This window comes from Channa argus, chromosome 7 (genome assembly GCF_033026475.1).
Source record: "Channa argus isolate prfri chromosome 7, Channa argus male v1.0, whole genome shotgun sequence".
Lineage (NCBI taxonomy): Eukaryota > Metazoa > Chordata > Actinopteri > Anabantiformes > Channidae > Channa > Channa argus.
In genome coordinates, this window is record NC_090203.1 from 14,768,507 (window position 1) to 14,786,728 (window position 18,222).

Consider the following 18,222-nt stretch of genomic DNA (forward strand, 5'->3'; position numbering starts at 1 on the left):
GCTTGGGTGTGTGTGATAAGATTTTATCAAAATGCCCCATCTGCCACACACATGCTGAATACAAGTAGACACAATGAAATGCACTTATACACACATATTTGGGATTTTCCATGTCCGACCATCTGACAAACTATCTGACTTCGGCGGTCCTGGAGCAGATGCTTGCCCGGTATTGATTGGCTTGTCTGCACGGAGACAGATGAATGCATTAGTACCCAGCTCACCCTGCCACTGGAAATATATTAAGTTCATGTATTAGGCACCCTGTCTGGTTGTCATGGAGATGCACTGGGAGTGAGGGACCAGGGAGGGGTTGGGGGCGTGGGGCTGAGAAGGATGGTAGACGAGTGGGGGATACAGGATGCGATGAGGCAGCCGACTTGATTTGTAGTCCCTCTCTCTCTCTTCCTCTTTTCCTGCCTGTCTGTTACTTGTGTGTCCTCTCTTACCCCCTGAACCTTTCTCCAACATTCTTTAAACACCACTTTTCAAAAATGTTAAACTCAACCAGCAAGAATGTGCACTTTCTCCGTAGCATGCTCACAATTGTGTGGATTTTGTTGCCCCTATTGTTCCTTATATTTCTATTTTTCCTCCTCGTTCTGGATCATCTTCACGCCACCACTTACACTTTTGTTGTCTTGAATATTTCTCTCAGTCTTTTTGTCGACAAGCTCCACACTTGATCCTTCTATGTATGTAAGCATTTAACTCTCTCTTCATGAGCCCTGCTCCCCCCACCACAGCTGCCTCCCTTATTGGCTCACTCCATCTCTGTGCTCTGCAGTAAAACTGGTGCATTGAGGCAGCAGGAAATGGGGACTACAGACAATAGAATGGAAGTGAGCCTGTGATGCTCTTCTTTTAAACACAAACACGATGAAAAAACTTCAGCATGACTCTCAAAATCACATTTAATCTCATGAAGGACACGCACATAAAATTCATATTTAAGGCTTTATTTTTCGAGTTTCTCTTAAAATATAAAGCCTTGGAATGTTTACATTTACAGTTACTATATGATCAGTGTAGAGGCAGGCTTACTCGTGTCTGGTGGTCCAAAATTTAAACACTGAACATTTAATGAATTCTACATTCCACAACTGAGCTGATAATAAAGTAATTCCTTTTCTCAAAAGAATCCCACAGAACACAGTAAGAAACCGTGTACTTCCACAGCTATACTCTCAACTTTCCACCTTGTTGCACTCCCCCACTACCTTGGAGTACTAATAGCTGTACCTTGTAGCTCCAATGCCTTTAAACAAATAAAGGGTTTCCTGACAGCTGAAAAGGCAAACTTCAAAGGCAGCTTTTTGGTGTCAATGATCAGTACACTTTTACAAACACTTCTTAATTTACCCAACCTGTCAAGACACAGCGACCAAAGAAAAGACAAAGCAGAACAAACACACATAAAACAGCCATTGGCTCAGACATACCCAGGCCCTAATTGTTCTCCAATATTAGACTAAATCAATATTGGAAAAACTACTAAATTACTTATAAACAAACATCAAAAAAACCTATAACCTATAAACATCACGACCAGTCTTCTATGGTGTTCTCTTTTTTTCTTCTAGCGTCAGAAGTTACCAGCACTTGACCAACTGTAGGAGATCAGTCTTTACCACTGTCTCATTCTAATTTTAGGAGGCAACAGACCTTTGTTATGGGTCATCAAAATCGTTGGTCTTTGTCTTGATACGAACCTGGTGGACTAGACCATGTTCGTCTTTTATTGTATGGATGATTTTGCCTAGACCCATGAGCCTTGAGGTGCTGACTCATGGGAAAAAATTGCAAATTGCATGTTTCCATTTTTGCTGACTTTGGAGCTTAGACTGAATGTTTTTTAGTTTAACATATCCAAAAGAGGTCTGCCATATATTGGACTTGTCTCCATCTACGCCATGCATCCTCTTTGTGGTAAATTCCAGGAGGCATAGATGGTTGGGTTTTTAAAATAAGAAGGTGATTTGGCTTTAATGCCTCCAAGTCATTTGAATCATTGGAAGATGTCATTATCGGCCGACTGTCTATGACGGTTTATGATCAGCTTCACATAGTAATGTCTGCAAAACCTCTTCATCCAAACATTGATTTTACAGTTTAGCACCAAGTAGTTTCCTGGTGGAACGAATTAAACGCTCCCATAGCCCTCCATAGTGAGAGCCAGATGGAGGATTTAATATCCACTTGATGCCATGCTGGATCAGCCTATTTTCTATTTTGGATTTATTTTTTATGTTCCACTGTTCTAGAGTCCTTTGAGCTCTTGTTCAGTTTGTTCCGTTTCCCAAACCTGACCTTTTCTTGCAATGAAGTGTTGAAGAGCATTAATAAACAATTCTGTGTCCAATGATGCTGCTACCTCTATGTGGACAGCTCGGGTAACCATACATGTAAACATGGCACCATATCTTTTTGCACTTGATCTTAGTCGTTTAATATTTAAATGATCACAGCATTCTAGCTGTGATACTTGATCCTTAGCCAGAATGGCAGGATGTTTGCATTCCTCAGGCATGGCAGCTCAGCTGAGCCTACCACCTACATGGAGAATTCCACGTGTTTGTGGTTGCTCCATTTCACTGGTTCTCCCTTTAGCAGACTAGAGATTTCCTCCTGAAAATTCTTTTGCTGGCAGTCATGAGTTATTTCCACCTCCGCTTTCTTGAGCTCATCCACATTTAGATTTTTCTTAACAAGTTGCTCTGTAGTTCAGCATTCTTATTTGAAGCTGAAGACATTGTCTATGTTCGTGGTTTTCATTTTGGGCAATACGTTCCAATAGCTCCTTTCTCTTTCTGGACAAAGTTAAAAGTGTATCGTTAAATCTGAGGAGCCATGCTACAGCCCTTTTATGGCGTGTCCAAGGTGAGTAGTACTCCGTAAACTTTTGCATTATGTCTGGGTCTTATTCAGCTGCAAGAACATTCACTGTGACATTTCTGCTTTCTGTCCCTTATGTCCCCAAAGAGTACAGTGCAACCTTGGCTTGTTTGTTTACAAACTCCACTAAGCCTTTGAACGTAGCCTTTCACTCACTTTTCTCAGAAATGTCAAAAGCCACATTCTTCCACTTCCAGCCTTAGCTGATAAAGCTGCCCTTTCTAATTCAACCTTACTTCTTTAACTATCTGCTATAACACCCACTGCTATCACAAGACTCACTAAACAGTTGGTTGAACTCAGTCATCAGATTGGTTTCCACCTACTCCAGGCAGCATCATCATCCATTAAACGAAGCATCTTGGTTTTTTTACGTCAGCAGGGCTAATTTGGCCTTTCTTGCATATATCCAACTTTGCAAAGCATTCTCCATGTCCTGTCCTTTTTCCACCCTAGCTGGATCAACTTCCCCTTTATTCTCTTTTTTCTCACCGAATGTTAATCCACGTAATTAGTTTTTACTAATGTAAAGGCAGACTTGCTTGTTATCCACTACAGAGATCGTTGTATGAAAAACACTTAACATTTATTGAATTTCACGTTCTACAATTGAGCTGAAGTAAGTCATCCGAAAATGTTTGTCAAAATAATTCCACAGAACACGATCAGAAACTGTGTACCTCCACAGCTACGCTCTCAACTTTCCACAACTACTTTGTGTCCCGCACTACCTTATAGCTCCAATATCTTTAAACAAAACACAGTTTCCCTGACTGATGACGAAGCAAACTTCAAAGGAATTCTCATCAAAGGCAGTTATGTGACGTCATTGATGACATCATCGACACGCTTCTACATACATTTCTTAATTTACGCAACCTTTCAAGAAACAGCAACCTCAGAATAAAAGCACTTTGCTCTGTGCCCTTTGTTGAGTTTGATGCTCATTTTGGAAAATGAACACATCTGCTTTGTGGCTCGTGTGTTTTAGCTCGATGTTCAGCACATCTTTAAGCTGCTATGAGTGCTTTGTTGATGTTAATGACAGCCTTCGTCTGTGTTGGGGTTACTTTTACACTGAATATGGTGTTAGAAATGTTGACACCTGCTTCAGGACACTGGGCCGCATATTCACCAACAACGAGGACGTAATTGAGGCTGGCCGAGTGGGTGTGTAAATGGAGGCTTTTTTTCACAGAAAGTAAATCTAAACTGAGTAAATTAGCTGTTAAAGCCATTGTTAAACATTTAGTGATAGCATGTACAGGTGTATGTGATATGGTGTGATATGTGTCCCTGTTCCAGGTAACGGCTATGACAAGCAGCTGAAGGAAATTCTGGATGCTGAAATCTTGCCCATTGCAGAAGAGTTCGACAATCAGCTGAATAACGGTAGCTAAACACCTGCTCTGAAAGACAAGCAAATTAGTCTTTAGAGGGTCAGAAACAGAGGGGAGTCAGAAATGAGACATGTCTAAATGATGCCCCATAGCACATGATTCACCAAGATGTGGTGAATATTTCTGTCTTTCTCCTCCTCCTCCTTTCATCCAACAGACACAGTGTATGAGGAGAGGTTGCAGACAGCAGCAGACAATTTCATTGCAGCTGCCTCCAAACTGCCCAGAGGTGAGACGTGGTCTCTTCGCTTTTCCTTCATCTTTTCATCTGTAGTAAGGCCTGTAATGGGTCATTAAGACGGCCTCTGTATTCTCACTCTGTAATAAGAGAGTTAAATTATTGCAGCCTTTAAAATACAATGGTAAAAAAAGCAGTTGAAGTGAACTGACTCCTCCTCCAGCCAGCAAGTCACCTGACTGAAATTAAATTTGATAATGTAAGTTAACTGTCTTGCATTCTTTTCACAGTGTCTGGGTGTGTCCCTCCATGTGGTTAGTGCATTTATTTTTTTCAGAATTTCTATTCATTTTCATGTGTGCTTCATCGTCAGTTTTGTGCAATCAGGTTTCCAGAGTGCAGGTGCAGAGTACAACTGTATTACCTGCCAGTATGATTCCTGTGAATTCCCCCTGGACTGCCCAGGTGGGTGCTCATGTCCAACTTACTAGATTACTGATGCTGATACGTCACATTTTTCAAACTGTAAAAAAACGGTGCACTAATCTAGACTTGACACATCGTTACATAACTATATTTTCACATTCATGAGCATCCACTCTTAATTCCTGAAATGCTCTTAGCAGAAAGACAGGATTTGAAAACGAGACCAGGCAAGGTTTTATTTCCACGCATTATATCACAACCCCCAAGGTACTCTTTAAGTCCTTGGCTTCTTTATGCAAGGTGACAGTTGACTCCCACACACAGCTATACGTATCAACCCTCTACAGCAGAGCCACTGTTTAGCATATCATCACTTTTACTCCACTCCTCAGAGACTGGGCTTAAGTATTATCATTAAGGAGGGCTCAGACTGCAAGAGCTGCCCCCCTGTGAATATTATCTTTGTGTGTGTGTGTGTGTGTGTGTGTGTGTTTGTGTGTGTGTGTGTGTGTATGTATTTGTTCTTCTGCCTCTGTGCATGTGGGTGGCTTTATGTTTATTTCAGTTGAAGAAATTGAGGTAATGGAGTACAACAGAAGCAAAATGTTGTGCAAAGTGCCATTTCAATTACCAGACAATATCGAGGTGATCTGGAGATTTGCAGAAGAGGTACGTATAGCATAAAGTGGGCAAATCAGGGCCTCTGTAATACATTTAAGGATAATAGTTCAACATTTTGGGGAAATAGGTGTATTTACTTGTTGAGAGCAGAGAAGATCAACACCCCTATGAATTGTTTCTGTAAAGTATGGTAGTATATATAGTAGTAAGCTGAAGCTTAAATACCTAAATACCTGAAATGGATGACTTACAGTAATAAATTTGTAAAGCAGGAATGCATTGTGTTTTTATAGTGCTCAGTTGGTCATACATAGTGACTTTACTGTGTCAGAGCCAATCATGGTGGGCCAAACTCTAAACTGACCAATCCATGACTTCTGTTACAATCCATACAATAAATGTTAGCATCTTGTTTTTTTTTTGTTTTTGTTTTTTTTGTACAACATAATTTATAACATGTTGATTAGTGAACTTTAGAGAGATTGAATTACACTGTATTTCCACTCAATCCTAAGGTGATCTAATTAGCTGTTGTCTGTAGCTTCACATATATGAGTTTTTATATCTGACTCTCAACAGGAAAGCACATAAAGCTATAATCACAAAATGTTAAACTATTCTTCTATCATTGCAGACATTTTCTATTGATTAAATCAACCCTTTTTATGCAATCATTGCAATAAATGATTTCTACAGTATTTGTATGTATTTGTTCGTTCAGGTGAAAACCCAACAAGTGGATCAGTTTACAGAGGTGACTGCAGGGCTGGACTGGGTTTATTCTATCCCCTCAACTAGCTTGCAGCATCAGGGCACCTACCAGTGTGAGATCTACTCAAACCAACGCTCCATAGTGAGACTGTACTACTATCTCACAGGTAACAAGATATTAAGCTTCTGGAGGAATAAATGGGAAGATGTGATTGACATTGAACAGTGGGAGGACATTTGAATTGGGAGACACAAAACAACTTCTTCACAAACATTGACAGATTATACCCTAAAATAATGGTCTCTTTCATCACAGTGTGGGAAGGAATGTGGAGGTGTGTTTGATTTAGTCTAGATTTCATTTTATTTATCTTTTTAGATGGTACTGTTCCCTGATATAACACTTAAGTAATGAATATTTGTTCTATAATTAACTTCTTTAAAAGAAATTGGAAGCCACACACACACACACACACACACACACACAACTCATAGTGAAATACTGACTTTCTGAAACAAGATTGGCTAATTGGCTGTTTGAATCTGTACACATATGTGTAAGTGAGTGGATGTATATTCATATTTCACACATATATGCATATTAATATTTGTATGTGTTTATTTTTATCACACACACACACACACACACACACACACACACAGGCACACACACACATACACACACTATCTCACTCAATTATAATTATGGCTATAAAAATCCCTCTGTATGTGCTCATAATCACTTTATTTGCGCATCACATCTGTATATATATAAGCTAATACATATACATAAGCAATAAAAGTAATAAAATGTTATAATGAGCCGTTATAATAAAAACCTGTAATGCACCTATAAATTTCTATTTTTGTCCTCTGAATAACATAATAATCATTACTTCTATTGCTTGTATTGACTTTGTGTTGATCTGCCATCAATAATAGTTTCTTCTGAATACTTTCTGGTTACTTACTTTTCTAAATCATGCATTGACTGTTGTCTCACATATTTTTCTACTGTGGAACTCTTACAATTGGTTCTCTTTCAAAGTCACATCGTAAAATTGGCTTATTTAATATAGTCTCCAATGTTAAAACTTTTAAAACATCCTTGGGTATAAAGCTTTGCAGTACAGCATGACATGTGTCATCCCCGTTTTATGTGTTAATGTAACTGTGCTTTATTGTAATAAGAAATTTTTTTTATTTCATTCTTATTTTCCTGGAAAGATTTGACAAATGATACTTTTTTACCAATTAACACTTATTCATCCTCCATTTTCAGTTCTCAGTTATTTGAGTTCACATTTTCTCTTGTATTCCTTCTCTCCTCCACTCTAAGTGACCCCCCAGGTTGAGGCAGGCCACACAGAGCTGCAGGAGATATTCGACCTGTCTCTGCTCCCAGGAGGGCAGTTACTCCCTGCGCCTGGTGATTCTCCCCACTCTCCCCTCTTCCCCTTGGCGCTGCTTCTCACTGCCTGTTTAACTGCTTTGCTACTGCTGCTGTTCCTCTCCCTGGGGTAAAACAAAGCCATTGTTTGCGCAATATGAGACACCAACAGTAATGGAACCTATAAATATGTATATATTAGTATATATTACTTTGCATTATATTTCCTGCTTTTTTGTTGGTTGTTTTAGGGCTCTGTATTTGTCAACAATGCCTGAGCGAACAAGTCATTCTGAACAACATGCAGAAGGAGAAGAAGACTTCTTAGAGTTAAAAAAGATACATTTAGTGCAATAAAGGAGTTTCATTAAGTCTCAAGTCAAATTTTCAGTAGAGAATACTTATTACCATTCATAGCTTCTAGAAAACTTGCACCGGACAACTTTCACCACCAGAGGGCAGGATGCAACCAGTCCACACCATGTATTTGAGTGCTGGTAAAAAATACTACTATCATTATGGTTTCCCAGTTACTGTAAGTACGTGCTTATTGGGAACTGATGGGAACAAAGGCCTGGAACTGATCACAGCTGCCATTCGTAAGGGTACATCCCTGAACTAAATATTTGTTCCACTAACTGTATTAAATTTTAATGTCCAGTTGCTATTAAATTTACTTTGCCTTTGTAAATATAAATGTAAAACAAGTCAGCTTAACATGAAACATATTCCTACTTTTCTCTATGTATACTATTAAGATAAAATCTGTGAAAGAGTGGCAGTCCTGGTTGCAGAGGTTTACTGTAACTTTTATTGTGCACAAATAATGTCTAGGCTGTGTTTCAGTGACATTTCCGTAAAACGTAATTAAAATTTTTAAATTGAATTTTAAAGTCAACAAATGCATGTAGGTATACATATTAAAGGGGTGTCTTATGGCTGAATTGTAAAAAACAATATGGGATTGCATCACTAGTTGTGTAAAGACGGGAGATGCTGAAGTGCGATTTCTGGCAGGACAGAAAGTGAAAAAGTTGCCATGACTTCAGAAGTAGTATTGGAAGATATTAGGCAGAAGTGGGAAGGATGACCAAAGTGTCAAATCCTAGTTAAAAAGAGACTAAAGTCTGACTAAAGACTATTTTTGGACATCAATCCTTCAGTCAGGAAGCAGGGTTGTGTTGAAACAGGAAGATAAGGTAAAGGTTGAGTAGGAGTTTATGGAAAAGCCTGGTGACAAAGAGCGATGGATGACACCCAGACAGTTGAAGTGATATAACTGAAACTTACATTTCATATTATTAAATAAAGAGAGGATCAAACTCAAATAAGGCAATATGAAAATTAGAAACGTGATTTTTTTTCATGCCTGTGTGGCGGTGGCTCAAACGAGCTTCAGATGATCACAAAATATAAAATTAATTAATATTAAATGAATCTAATTCACAAAAGGTTAATACTTATGTTTAGGTAAATAGACAATGATTTAAAAACTTGCTATTCTATTTAGCAAGGTTAAATGATTAAACTGAAAATTTAATGAACAGAGAACAAAGATATTTGACAAAAAACTATATTTAGATTGAATTTGCATTGAACTTTGTTGTCACATTTATGCAGTGTCACAGAAGCTGTAGTCCACAGAATATTTGGTTGCTAAAATGAACGATAACAACCACCAAAACAAATCTGAATCATATGAGACTATGGAAGTACTTTATTGCGAAACTAGATTTTGAAATAAATGTGTCACAGTACTCAAATGGTATGTCTACCAACCTAATTATTGTTGTATTCATTAGAATTTGCTGTCACTTCTGTCACACGCTGTGGAAATTGTTAAATTTTTGTAACAGATTCTACATTTTCTATTGTACTCAAGTAAGTAATCTGAAACATCTCCAAAGTAGAAAATGTCCGAAATCAGACACCTGTGATGTTTGCTGAAGTGACCCAAAAGAGTAACAATTAATTACTTTGTTTCTCCTCCAAAAGAGGAGATGTGGGGGGGGGCTCAAATTGTGGAGCTTCAGGTGATCACAAGGAAAGAGATGACAGTGTGGGAACGTAGCATGGTGGGTTTTGCACAAATATCATTAAATATTGAATGTACTTTCCAGTTTTTAAGATTTGAAGTAAAGTCAAAATCAAAAGTGCACTAATGCACAATGGGGAGGGTAATGTACACAGGCAAAAGAATGTATTGTCAATTATTTTATTTGCATTTGACGTGATTTATTTAGCCCAGAAAAAACTGACAGATCCTGCTGGCAAAAAAACTAACAAAATAATAAATTAATCTAATCTAAATTAGGGAAACATATAGCAATAAAACACAATAAATACTAATCATTTGGAAAAACAAGCAGTTCTTACATTCACAAAAAGGTAATACTTATGTTTAGTTAAATAGACAATAATTTAAAAACTTGCTATTCTATTTAGATTAAACTCTATTATGATTAAACTGAAAATTCTATGAACAGAGAACAAAAATAAACATATAAAACTATATTTAGATTGAATTTGCAATGATCTTTGTTGTCACATTTTTGTTGTGTCACAGAAGCTGTAGTTCACAGAATATTTGGTTGCTAAAACGAACGATAACAACCACCAAAACAAATCTGAATCATATGAGAGACCATGGAAGTACTTTTATTGCAAAATTAGATTTTGAAATATGTGACAGGCTGCTGACGGCTTCAGGGCAGAGTGACTTACACAGGCATGTCCATATGCACACAAACCTCTCGCTCTCTTTCTCTCATTGATCTCATTTTACACAGTGATCTTATATTCGACATGCTGCATAAAATTAGCTTGAGACCACAGGTTCTTTCTTATAAACAACTGGAAACATACAGTCATCTGCCACAGCATTAAATTCACTGAATAATACTACTGAAATGTTACGCCAGTCCTTCATCTATAGCACACCCTCAGTGCAAACCCTGCAATTAGCTAATGCAGAAATATATGCAGCAATATTTTTTTTATCTTTCAGGATTCAAGGAGCGCTATTTAAAGATTAGGTATGTAGACTTTTGTTTTGGATATATTTTTGATTTCTGTTTTCTCATCACATATCAAGTAAGAGATTGATTGCCAACAAAGACAAAGTCTTTATAAAAATGTAGAAGAGTCTTCAGATTGTCTTTGTCCCTTTGTTGGCAAAGAGATATTTTTTGAAAATACCCACCCAGCATAGACACTGTGAATGAGAACAATGGCTCATTTTCACTGCCCTTCTATGTTCAATGCCAAGGAATTATCACATGACATGTGATCTGAAGCTAAAATTGCACCGGTTTGCACACAAAGAAAGAGATAAGGGTGGGAGATTAAACATTCCCACCTGACAAGAAGCTGCTGAGGGATAGATGACAATGGGGGTGGATGCCATAAGAGTAAAGTTTTAAAACAGACGTACAAGTATGCCAAACATGCAGATCCCCACATTTCTCATTAATAAACACTACAGACACTACAGAATGCCTTATCCACTGGCATTTACTAATGATGAATATAATTCAATTTATTTGCCAGCCTCTTTTTAACAATGACCAAAGTAATCCGTCAAATGACAGTCTGACTGGTAAAGCATAAGTGTGAATAAGTGTTAAACCGACTAGATGGCAGAGAAAAAAAGCACAACCTTCTCTTAGTTTAATCAATCTTGTTACAAAACCAAATGTTATTATTCATCACTGATGTTTATTACTTGAGTATGCACAGGTACCAAATTGTGGTTGTAGGCCACTCATTGTACTGCAAACAGATGCAACTTATATTCTTGAAAACACATTTTCAATATTATGTAGTGTTTTTTTTTTTCAGGAGAATTAACACACGGTGTGATTATCATAGTTATAATGTTTTTTGTGTTGCATTCTTTTTAACTGGATTTGTAGGCAGGAAAAAGTAACAATGTTTGGCATGTCTCAGCATGGAGAGAAAATGCAAACAAAAGGGTGAAAATGGGAAAATAAGATCAAATTTAAAAAAGAAAAAAAGCTGCTCAAAGCATTCGAGAGCAATGCCTCTGAGTACAGAAAATTACTTTGTGGCAACCAGCATCAGAAGTAGGTTTACAGGAAAAAACTCAGGGAGAAGGATAGAGTCAGACATTGTTTACATTATTTACATTTTTTATTATCTTATCTTATAAATGGTTTATGTTATATCAGGAAGCCAGCTGTATATTTATGGTCAAACACTAGACATTCTCAGGCACAACGCCAGCAGTGTGGCTCATTTATGGAAAATTTGTGTTAACCCCTTGGTACATTATCTGTGAGAATGCAGCCTGTGGTATATCTATGGTACATTACAATAAGGGCTTTGAAACATTCTGAAACATCACACTATAGAAACATTTCTATCATGGGAAATGTTTAAAGTCTTTAGATTGTAAATATTCAACTTTCCGTTTCTGAACACATAAAGAATGAAATGAAATGACGTGAAATGAAACGAAATTTTATTTGTTTAAGAATACATTTGTCATTATTTTCTAACTAACCAGAAAATGACCTGCTCAGAAATCTAATAGGTCATTTAAAAAAAAAGTTTGCATTCCAATTCTTTCTATAACTCATTAAAGGGGATTTACATTTTGACACGATGAGAACGATAAAAAGGTATAAATCGTATTTAGTCCTGCTGAGAATTTGAGATGTCGGTGTTTCTCTCTAAAACAATGTCTACTGGTGTAGAAAACACAATGTGAAGAGAGGAACGGATCTACCAGCTTTATAAAGCACTTGTGGAATATCTAAATATAGTCAGACATGACTCAACACTCAGCTTGTCATTTAATGGGCAGATTACATGTATTTTTTCCACAGACTGTTGCCAAAGCAACTAGGGAGGCATTGCCACTTATTTGTGGAGCACGCTAGACTTGATGTAATGTTTCTAGACAAATTTTCTCTCATTTGGACCCCAACCCACTCCCTCTATTTAAATAGGTGACAGGCAAATGAGAGGAGTGTCCGTGAAGGGAAACAAAACATTAGGGTTCTACATCAAAAAAAGGTCTTTCAGCAAATCTCACAGTTGACAGAGCCATAAATGTTTTCTTTCTTTCTGAATTAGGTGTGGATTTAAGGTGTAATTGTGTTGGTTAACCAGTAACTTTGAACTGTTTAAGCCTTAATTACTTAGTTTGTTGCAATACTGACTGCTGTAAATAAGCTATTATCTTTTACAGTGTTGTACAGTTTTTCTACTACAGATGACCTTCGGCAATTATGTGTGACTATCATGATCCGGTCTATAAGCTCAACTTCCTGTTCTGGACTTTTATTTTGTAGTCCTTTTCTCCCACTTCTTGTTATTAGTTCACTCCTCCAGCTTCACTACTCATCACAAACCATTACTGTTTTCACCTGTTGTCCTGCCTAATTAGTCTCAGCTCTCCCCTCATTTTATGGTCAGATTCTTGTTGTGTTTTTTTGCTCTTCTGCCCAGGTCCTGATTCTGTCTGACTGTCTATTCCCCTAGTTTATTTTCATTATTGTCTAGAAACCTCAGTTGTCATAGTATTCTGACATACCGTTTCAGCTGCTGTAAGCCCACTGGCTCTTTGGTTCATTAACCTTGTCCTTCTTAAATATCTTTGTTATGTCACAGTGTTCAGATCCTTCGTTTTCCCAAGTCCTAATTCATGTTTGTTTCCTGGTCCCTGATTTAGTTTAAGTGTTCTAATTCTTTAGTTTTCATAGCCCAGGGCTGTGGTTATTTTCAAAATTATGAATTAGCACTCCTATCCATAGTCTTTGTTTCACCACTTTGGTTCATGTTTGTTTTAAATTTTGGTTCTACGGCTTGCCAGCTCTGCCCTTGTTTATTCCCTTAGTTTATGTTAAATTCTTTGACTTGTTTCCTACCCTTTTATTTCTCGTCAGTTTTTGTCCTCTTCATTAGAGTGAGATTCTGATCCAGTCTTTCCTTGTCTCTTTTCCCCCCCTGTATTTATTTATAAAGTAGTTATCTTGTCACATTTCCTCTCATCTTATTGCACTTGGTTCCACCTTTTAATACAAAACCTAATCATTCTTTTGTGTTGTCCTGTCTACAGTTTATATATTACTGTATTTCATGCAGAAATTGTCTTATTTTGATAAGGCAAATAACTGCTCCTTCCTAAAATGTACAAAATTACACTGACTGGGTATAAAGACACAACATTACCTGTTTAATTGTGCCACAAGTTATTTAATTCACACAAGTCAATTAATTCACACATTTTGGGATTGATGGTCATTTTTGTGACATTCCAGCACAAAAACGTGATTCTGACAAGTCGCAGCGCCGACATGTGACATTTTTGGCACTGAGTGCTCCGTACAGTAACTGTATGAGGAAAAACTGGATTGGATTGAAAACTCTGATTGGGGACTGCTGATATGCAGCTTCAAACTATGTGTATTTGCGCACATTCCTGTAAATGTCGGTATAGCTCCACCAGTATGAGCTCATTAAATGACAGTCATCGCACCAGACTGAAGGAACACCCTTAACTTGGCGTCATAATATCGTGTGCCAAAAATAACTATGTGATTTTCCACCGCTATTCTTTACATTAGTATATTCTCTTACTTCCTCCCATTCAGATTTCTTTTTTTGTTTGTTTAATTTTTTTGTTTGTTTTTTGTTTTTGCTTGCTTGTTTGTTCTCACATAAAGAAGTAAAAAAAAAATTGTTGGCCATAAATCCAAAGTGTAAAATACGTCACCACTAATGAAAACCACAAACCCTGCATGCAACATTGTTGGTTGTTTGTAGTGTGTTGTCATATAGAGCTAAAACATGTAATTATTTGACTTGATTTTATTCATAAATATTCATATCATAAATATTAGAAAGGGTTGTACTACTGGTAGCCTCTTGGTAATATGGTATCTTTTGATATCATGCTGTATTTATTTTAATGTCAGCTCAGGCATTATAATCGAATAAATCATTATTGTGACTCCTGTGGTGAGCTCCACTGCAGTTTGGTGGTAAACATCACACAGTAAACACTGGGGAATTACCGCTTCTTCCCAGACAAAATGAGCTACTCATACTGAAAGAGAGCAAAAACCACGTGTGCCAGCTGAAACTCCTAACTGATATCAGGGAGGAAGCAGGAGGAAGGCGTTGGGAGGAGTGGGGGAGGACTAACTAATTGAAAACAGATTTGAGGGGAAGCGATGTTGGCTTCATCAGATTTTTAGTTTGCTCCTAAAATCTCTTTTTCCCCTTGCTCTCCTCTGTCTAACTCATAAAAAAATAACAACTTTTTCAAGTAAATCACCTTAGAGCTATAAGATCGCAATGGCTGGTTTACAATTTGGGAGGAAAATGTATGTCCCAGATGTTGCTTTTAGAGACCGAACACCAGTTATTACCGTGAAATGTGATGAGCAATGTTGCCGCCGCTCTTGAGGAAATCCAGAAACTTTTACTCATGTGAGAAAACTTTCTTACTTGCCCACATTCAGTTGATCCCACCATAAAAAGTTTTGAGTCACTGAATATCTTCCTGATAGTCAGGCATGTGTAATTACTACCTGGCAGATAGTCAGACCGATTGTGTCTGCTGTTTAGTATTTAAAGTGGACGGTAGTGGCTTGTGGTCATGTATGTATTCATTGTGCACTATTGTAAAATCTTTCACTGCTTCTAAACTACAGCTGGATGAAACATAATACATTGTTATAATCATAATATTTTTGACACATTTGTTGCTATAATCTATTTTTTACACTTAAAAGAATCAGTTCTACATAGATCCTCAATTGACAGTTTCATGAACAGGAATGCAATAAATGCTCTGCAAGGGAGAGCAATATAGAAAAATTGTTAGTTGAAGCTGATTAAAAACCTGTCATCCCACCCAGCTCATTTAAGTGGTCCCTTAGACCACTGTGAGAAACGTCAGACGTGTGCACTGTGCTCATGCCAGCATCGCATCCATCCAAGTTACATGGTTGATTAAAATAATTAAATTACAGCATTTACAGGTCTGTTAGAATACTTTTAATTAAGTGCTTCAGCCCACTTACAAATACAAAATTACAAAAATCTTGTTCATGGCCTGTGTATTATATTAACGCTTTTGGAAGTATAAATATTTAATTTCAACTATGGCAAAACATGAACTGCAAACCAAACCAAGCCAACTATAAACTCCAAATTTGAAAACACAATTCACATTTTTATTATAAAGCTCTGACTTGTATTATGAGTATGAGGCAGTGCGTGAGACTGTCCTACTGTGGTCTGGGAGAGAGTCCTGTAACTCTTTGTACAGTACATAATGATTATTTGCATTTCTACTACTCATAAACTTGTCACAGTATTTAATGATCAATATCTATCAATGAAAATTGTAAATAACTTCCCGTTCGTTTTGCCATTATTATTAAGGGTCAACATAAGCAGCACTTTGCATCATTAGCATGTCTTCACTCCACATTGGCCGCACCGCTTTTCCAGCTAAAACACCGGTGCCGGCGCATAAGGACGCTGTCACAGCCTGTCAATGACGTTGAATAGCTGAGTAAATACGTATGTGAATCGCATCATTGGCTGGAGCGGCCAGTCACTCACTGAATCACATTGCAAAAGAGCACAGAATACATTGTTATGTGTTGAAATGAATTACAGTTTAACAGTGTTTGTTTCAACAAAAATTTATAAAACTTTTTTCAGGTCCTTTTGAGGTCTTCTTTACAGCACACTTACCAAGCCAAACCCACTGTAGTAGGTTGATAATTCTGTTAATGACATGTATGTTTGCTGCCAACCACAAATGGCAAAAAGACTCAATAAGATCTACTTTGAAGAAAAGAACACTGGAATGTTTGCAGCTGTTTAAAAAAATGCTAAATGTTGTAAAAAGATCCAGCAAAATCAAAGAGATTCAGAGGTTCAAGCTCTAACTGTGAAAAATCTTCTAATTGTGAAAAGTTAAATGATCATGTCAAGAATAAAAAGGGTAACTATGGCACTGAGCCCATTTCAGTCCTTACATTTCTGCCTGACCCTGCCTGTACAGATTATTAAGAAATATGATAACTGTAATTGTAGCAAACATGAACAGGAAAGTGGACTGCGTCATCCTCATCTACCAGCCAGGGAACATGAACAGACAGGGCATCGGCTGACTTCTTGGCTTCATCTTGAATGTGAGCATTAGTTGAGCCATGGGCGGGATTATGTGACGCAAGAAGAGGCTCTCGAAGGAATGGGGTGTGAGCTCTGGCATGAACAGGCCCCTTTGGTGGGGGGGGGGGCTGTTGCTTAACAGACTCCGGAGGTCGGCCTTGCAGGGTTTACAGACTGTGAGATTCCCTAGGCCTGACATTTCCAGTAAGGTCGCCCACTGTTTTTCACCAAGACAATGACTTTGTGAGGAGGGTCCGCATCAGGGGATCCAAGTCTTTGTAAGGTGGTAAAGAAAAAGTAGGATGTTGAGAATTAGGTCTGTGACTTGAGATCGCTGGGGGTCTATAACTTTGCATGTGTGATAGTGGTCCAGCATGGAGAAAAGATGATGATCAGTGCCTTTAACTGGGCCCACATACTTTCAGCCAGTTCCACGTTAATGTCCAGGATAGAATAGAAAGCAAATTTTCAGCTTTGACCAAAGTTGAGAAAAATGTATATTTAAAAAGATTTTAATCCATAGTTAATGAATATTTCAGGTATCCCATAACTCATAGCAGACACAGCCACTCTCCAAACATATTGCAAAATCAAAAAATAAAACTGATTTGGACCCATCCAGCCTCTCAAGCCTACCACGCTTCCAAACCTCATGCATCCAATAACTACAAGAGGTTGTCACGGATTGGGCCATTCAAACTGATTGTCGCCACCTAATTGCGTTTTCCTCCTTATACCATGGATGTCAGCACCCCTCGGTGGTCCATGTCTGCCACTCCCAACCAAGCTAGCATCCTGTTTGGACTCGACTAGAGAGTTTCGTAAATTTTGTGTTTTGAAAATGCACTAACACAGTCTACATTACATGTTCAAATAGTTCTCCAAGAACAGGAATCGGTCATAGTGGAGCAACAGGGATTAACTGATTGGGTTTACCAGAGACTTGGCAGGTGTGGCAAGAATGGCAGAGCTTTGCAACATCGGATTTAAGTACAGGCCAGAAAATATAACGAAGGATACCATTGTAAGTTTGTTACTTGTAACAACAATTTGGCACACGGACTCATATGTGGAACCAGAGCTCGGTAACCAGTGGCGCTTTAGAACACCATCATCTAGCAGGTAAGACACAAACTTTTCACATGTTAGATTTTTCATTCGGGACAAACAGTGAGATAAATTTGGATCAGATCCCTACGCTCTAATTAACTGATATCTGTCTACTAAGAGAGACAGCATCTTGTCATCAGGCTGTAAATCAATGTAAACAGATTCATTACTGTCTTTACATTCTGATGGCAAATTTGTGGGATCAGAGATGCTCATGAATGAGTCTCTGAGATCCACCAAGATTCCAAGCTTTCGTTCTTGTGCATGGGTTACAGCACAAACGGGAAACAGGGGGTGAGTTTAGCACAGCAGAATCAGACACAAACATC

General features: G+C 37.9%; 1 protein-coding gene across 1 annotated transcript; it reads left to right on the top strand.

Annotated features, from left to right (window-relative positions):
- The first annotated feature begins 366 nt into the window (after nucleotides 1-366).
- spaca6 (sperm acrosome associated 6) lies at nucleotides 367-16,773 on the top strand. Its single transcript, XM_067511683.1, has 9 exons — nucleotides 367-4,065; nucleotides 4,201-4,287; nucleotides 4,453-4,524; nucleotides 4,764-4,787; nucleotides 4,861-4,938; nucleotides 5,465-5,568; nucleotides 6,242-6,398; nucleotides 7,571-7,751; nucleotides 7,873-16,773. Exons 1-9 carry the CDS (start codon nucleotides 3,852-3,854, stop codon nucleotides 7,976-7,978), a joined length of 1,023 nt encoding a protein of 340 aa, XP_067367784.1. The 5' UTR covers nucleotides 367-3,851; the 3' UTR covers nucleotides 7,979-16,773.
- Nucleotides 16,774-18,222: the final 1,449 nt, after the last annotated feature.

What these genes read in the sequence shown, in the direction of transcription:
- spaca6 (XM_067511683.1), top strand. Translation starts at nt 3,852, where the DNA reads ATGAACACATCTGCTTTGTGGCTCGTGTGTTTTAGCTCGATGTTCAGC. An exon ending in TGCCTCCAAACTGCCCAGAG is followed by an intron (nt 4,525 to 4,763) that starts GTGAGACGTGGT and finishes TTCTTTTCACAG; the next exon opens with TGTCTGGGTGTGTCCCTCCA. An exon ending in TGGGTGTGTCCCTCCATGTG is followed by an intron (nt 4,788 to 4,860) that starts GTTAGTGCATTT and finishes TTGTGCAATCAG; the next exon opens with GTTTCCAGAGTGCAGGTGCA.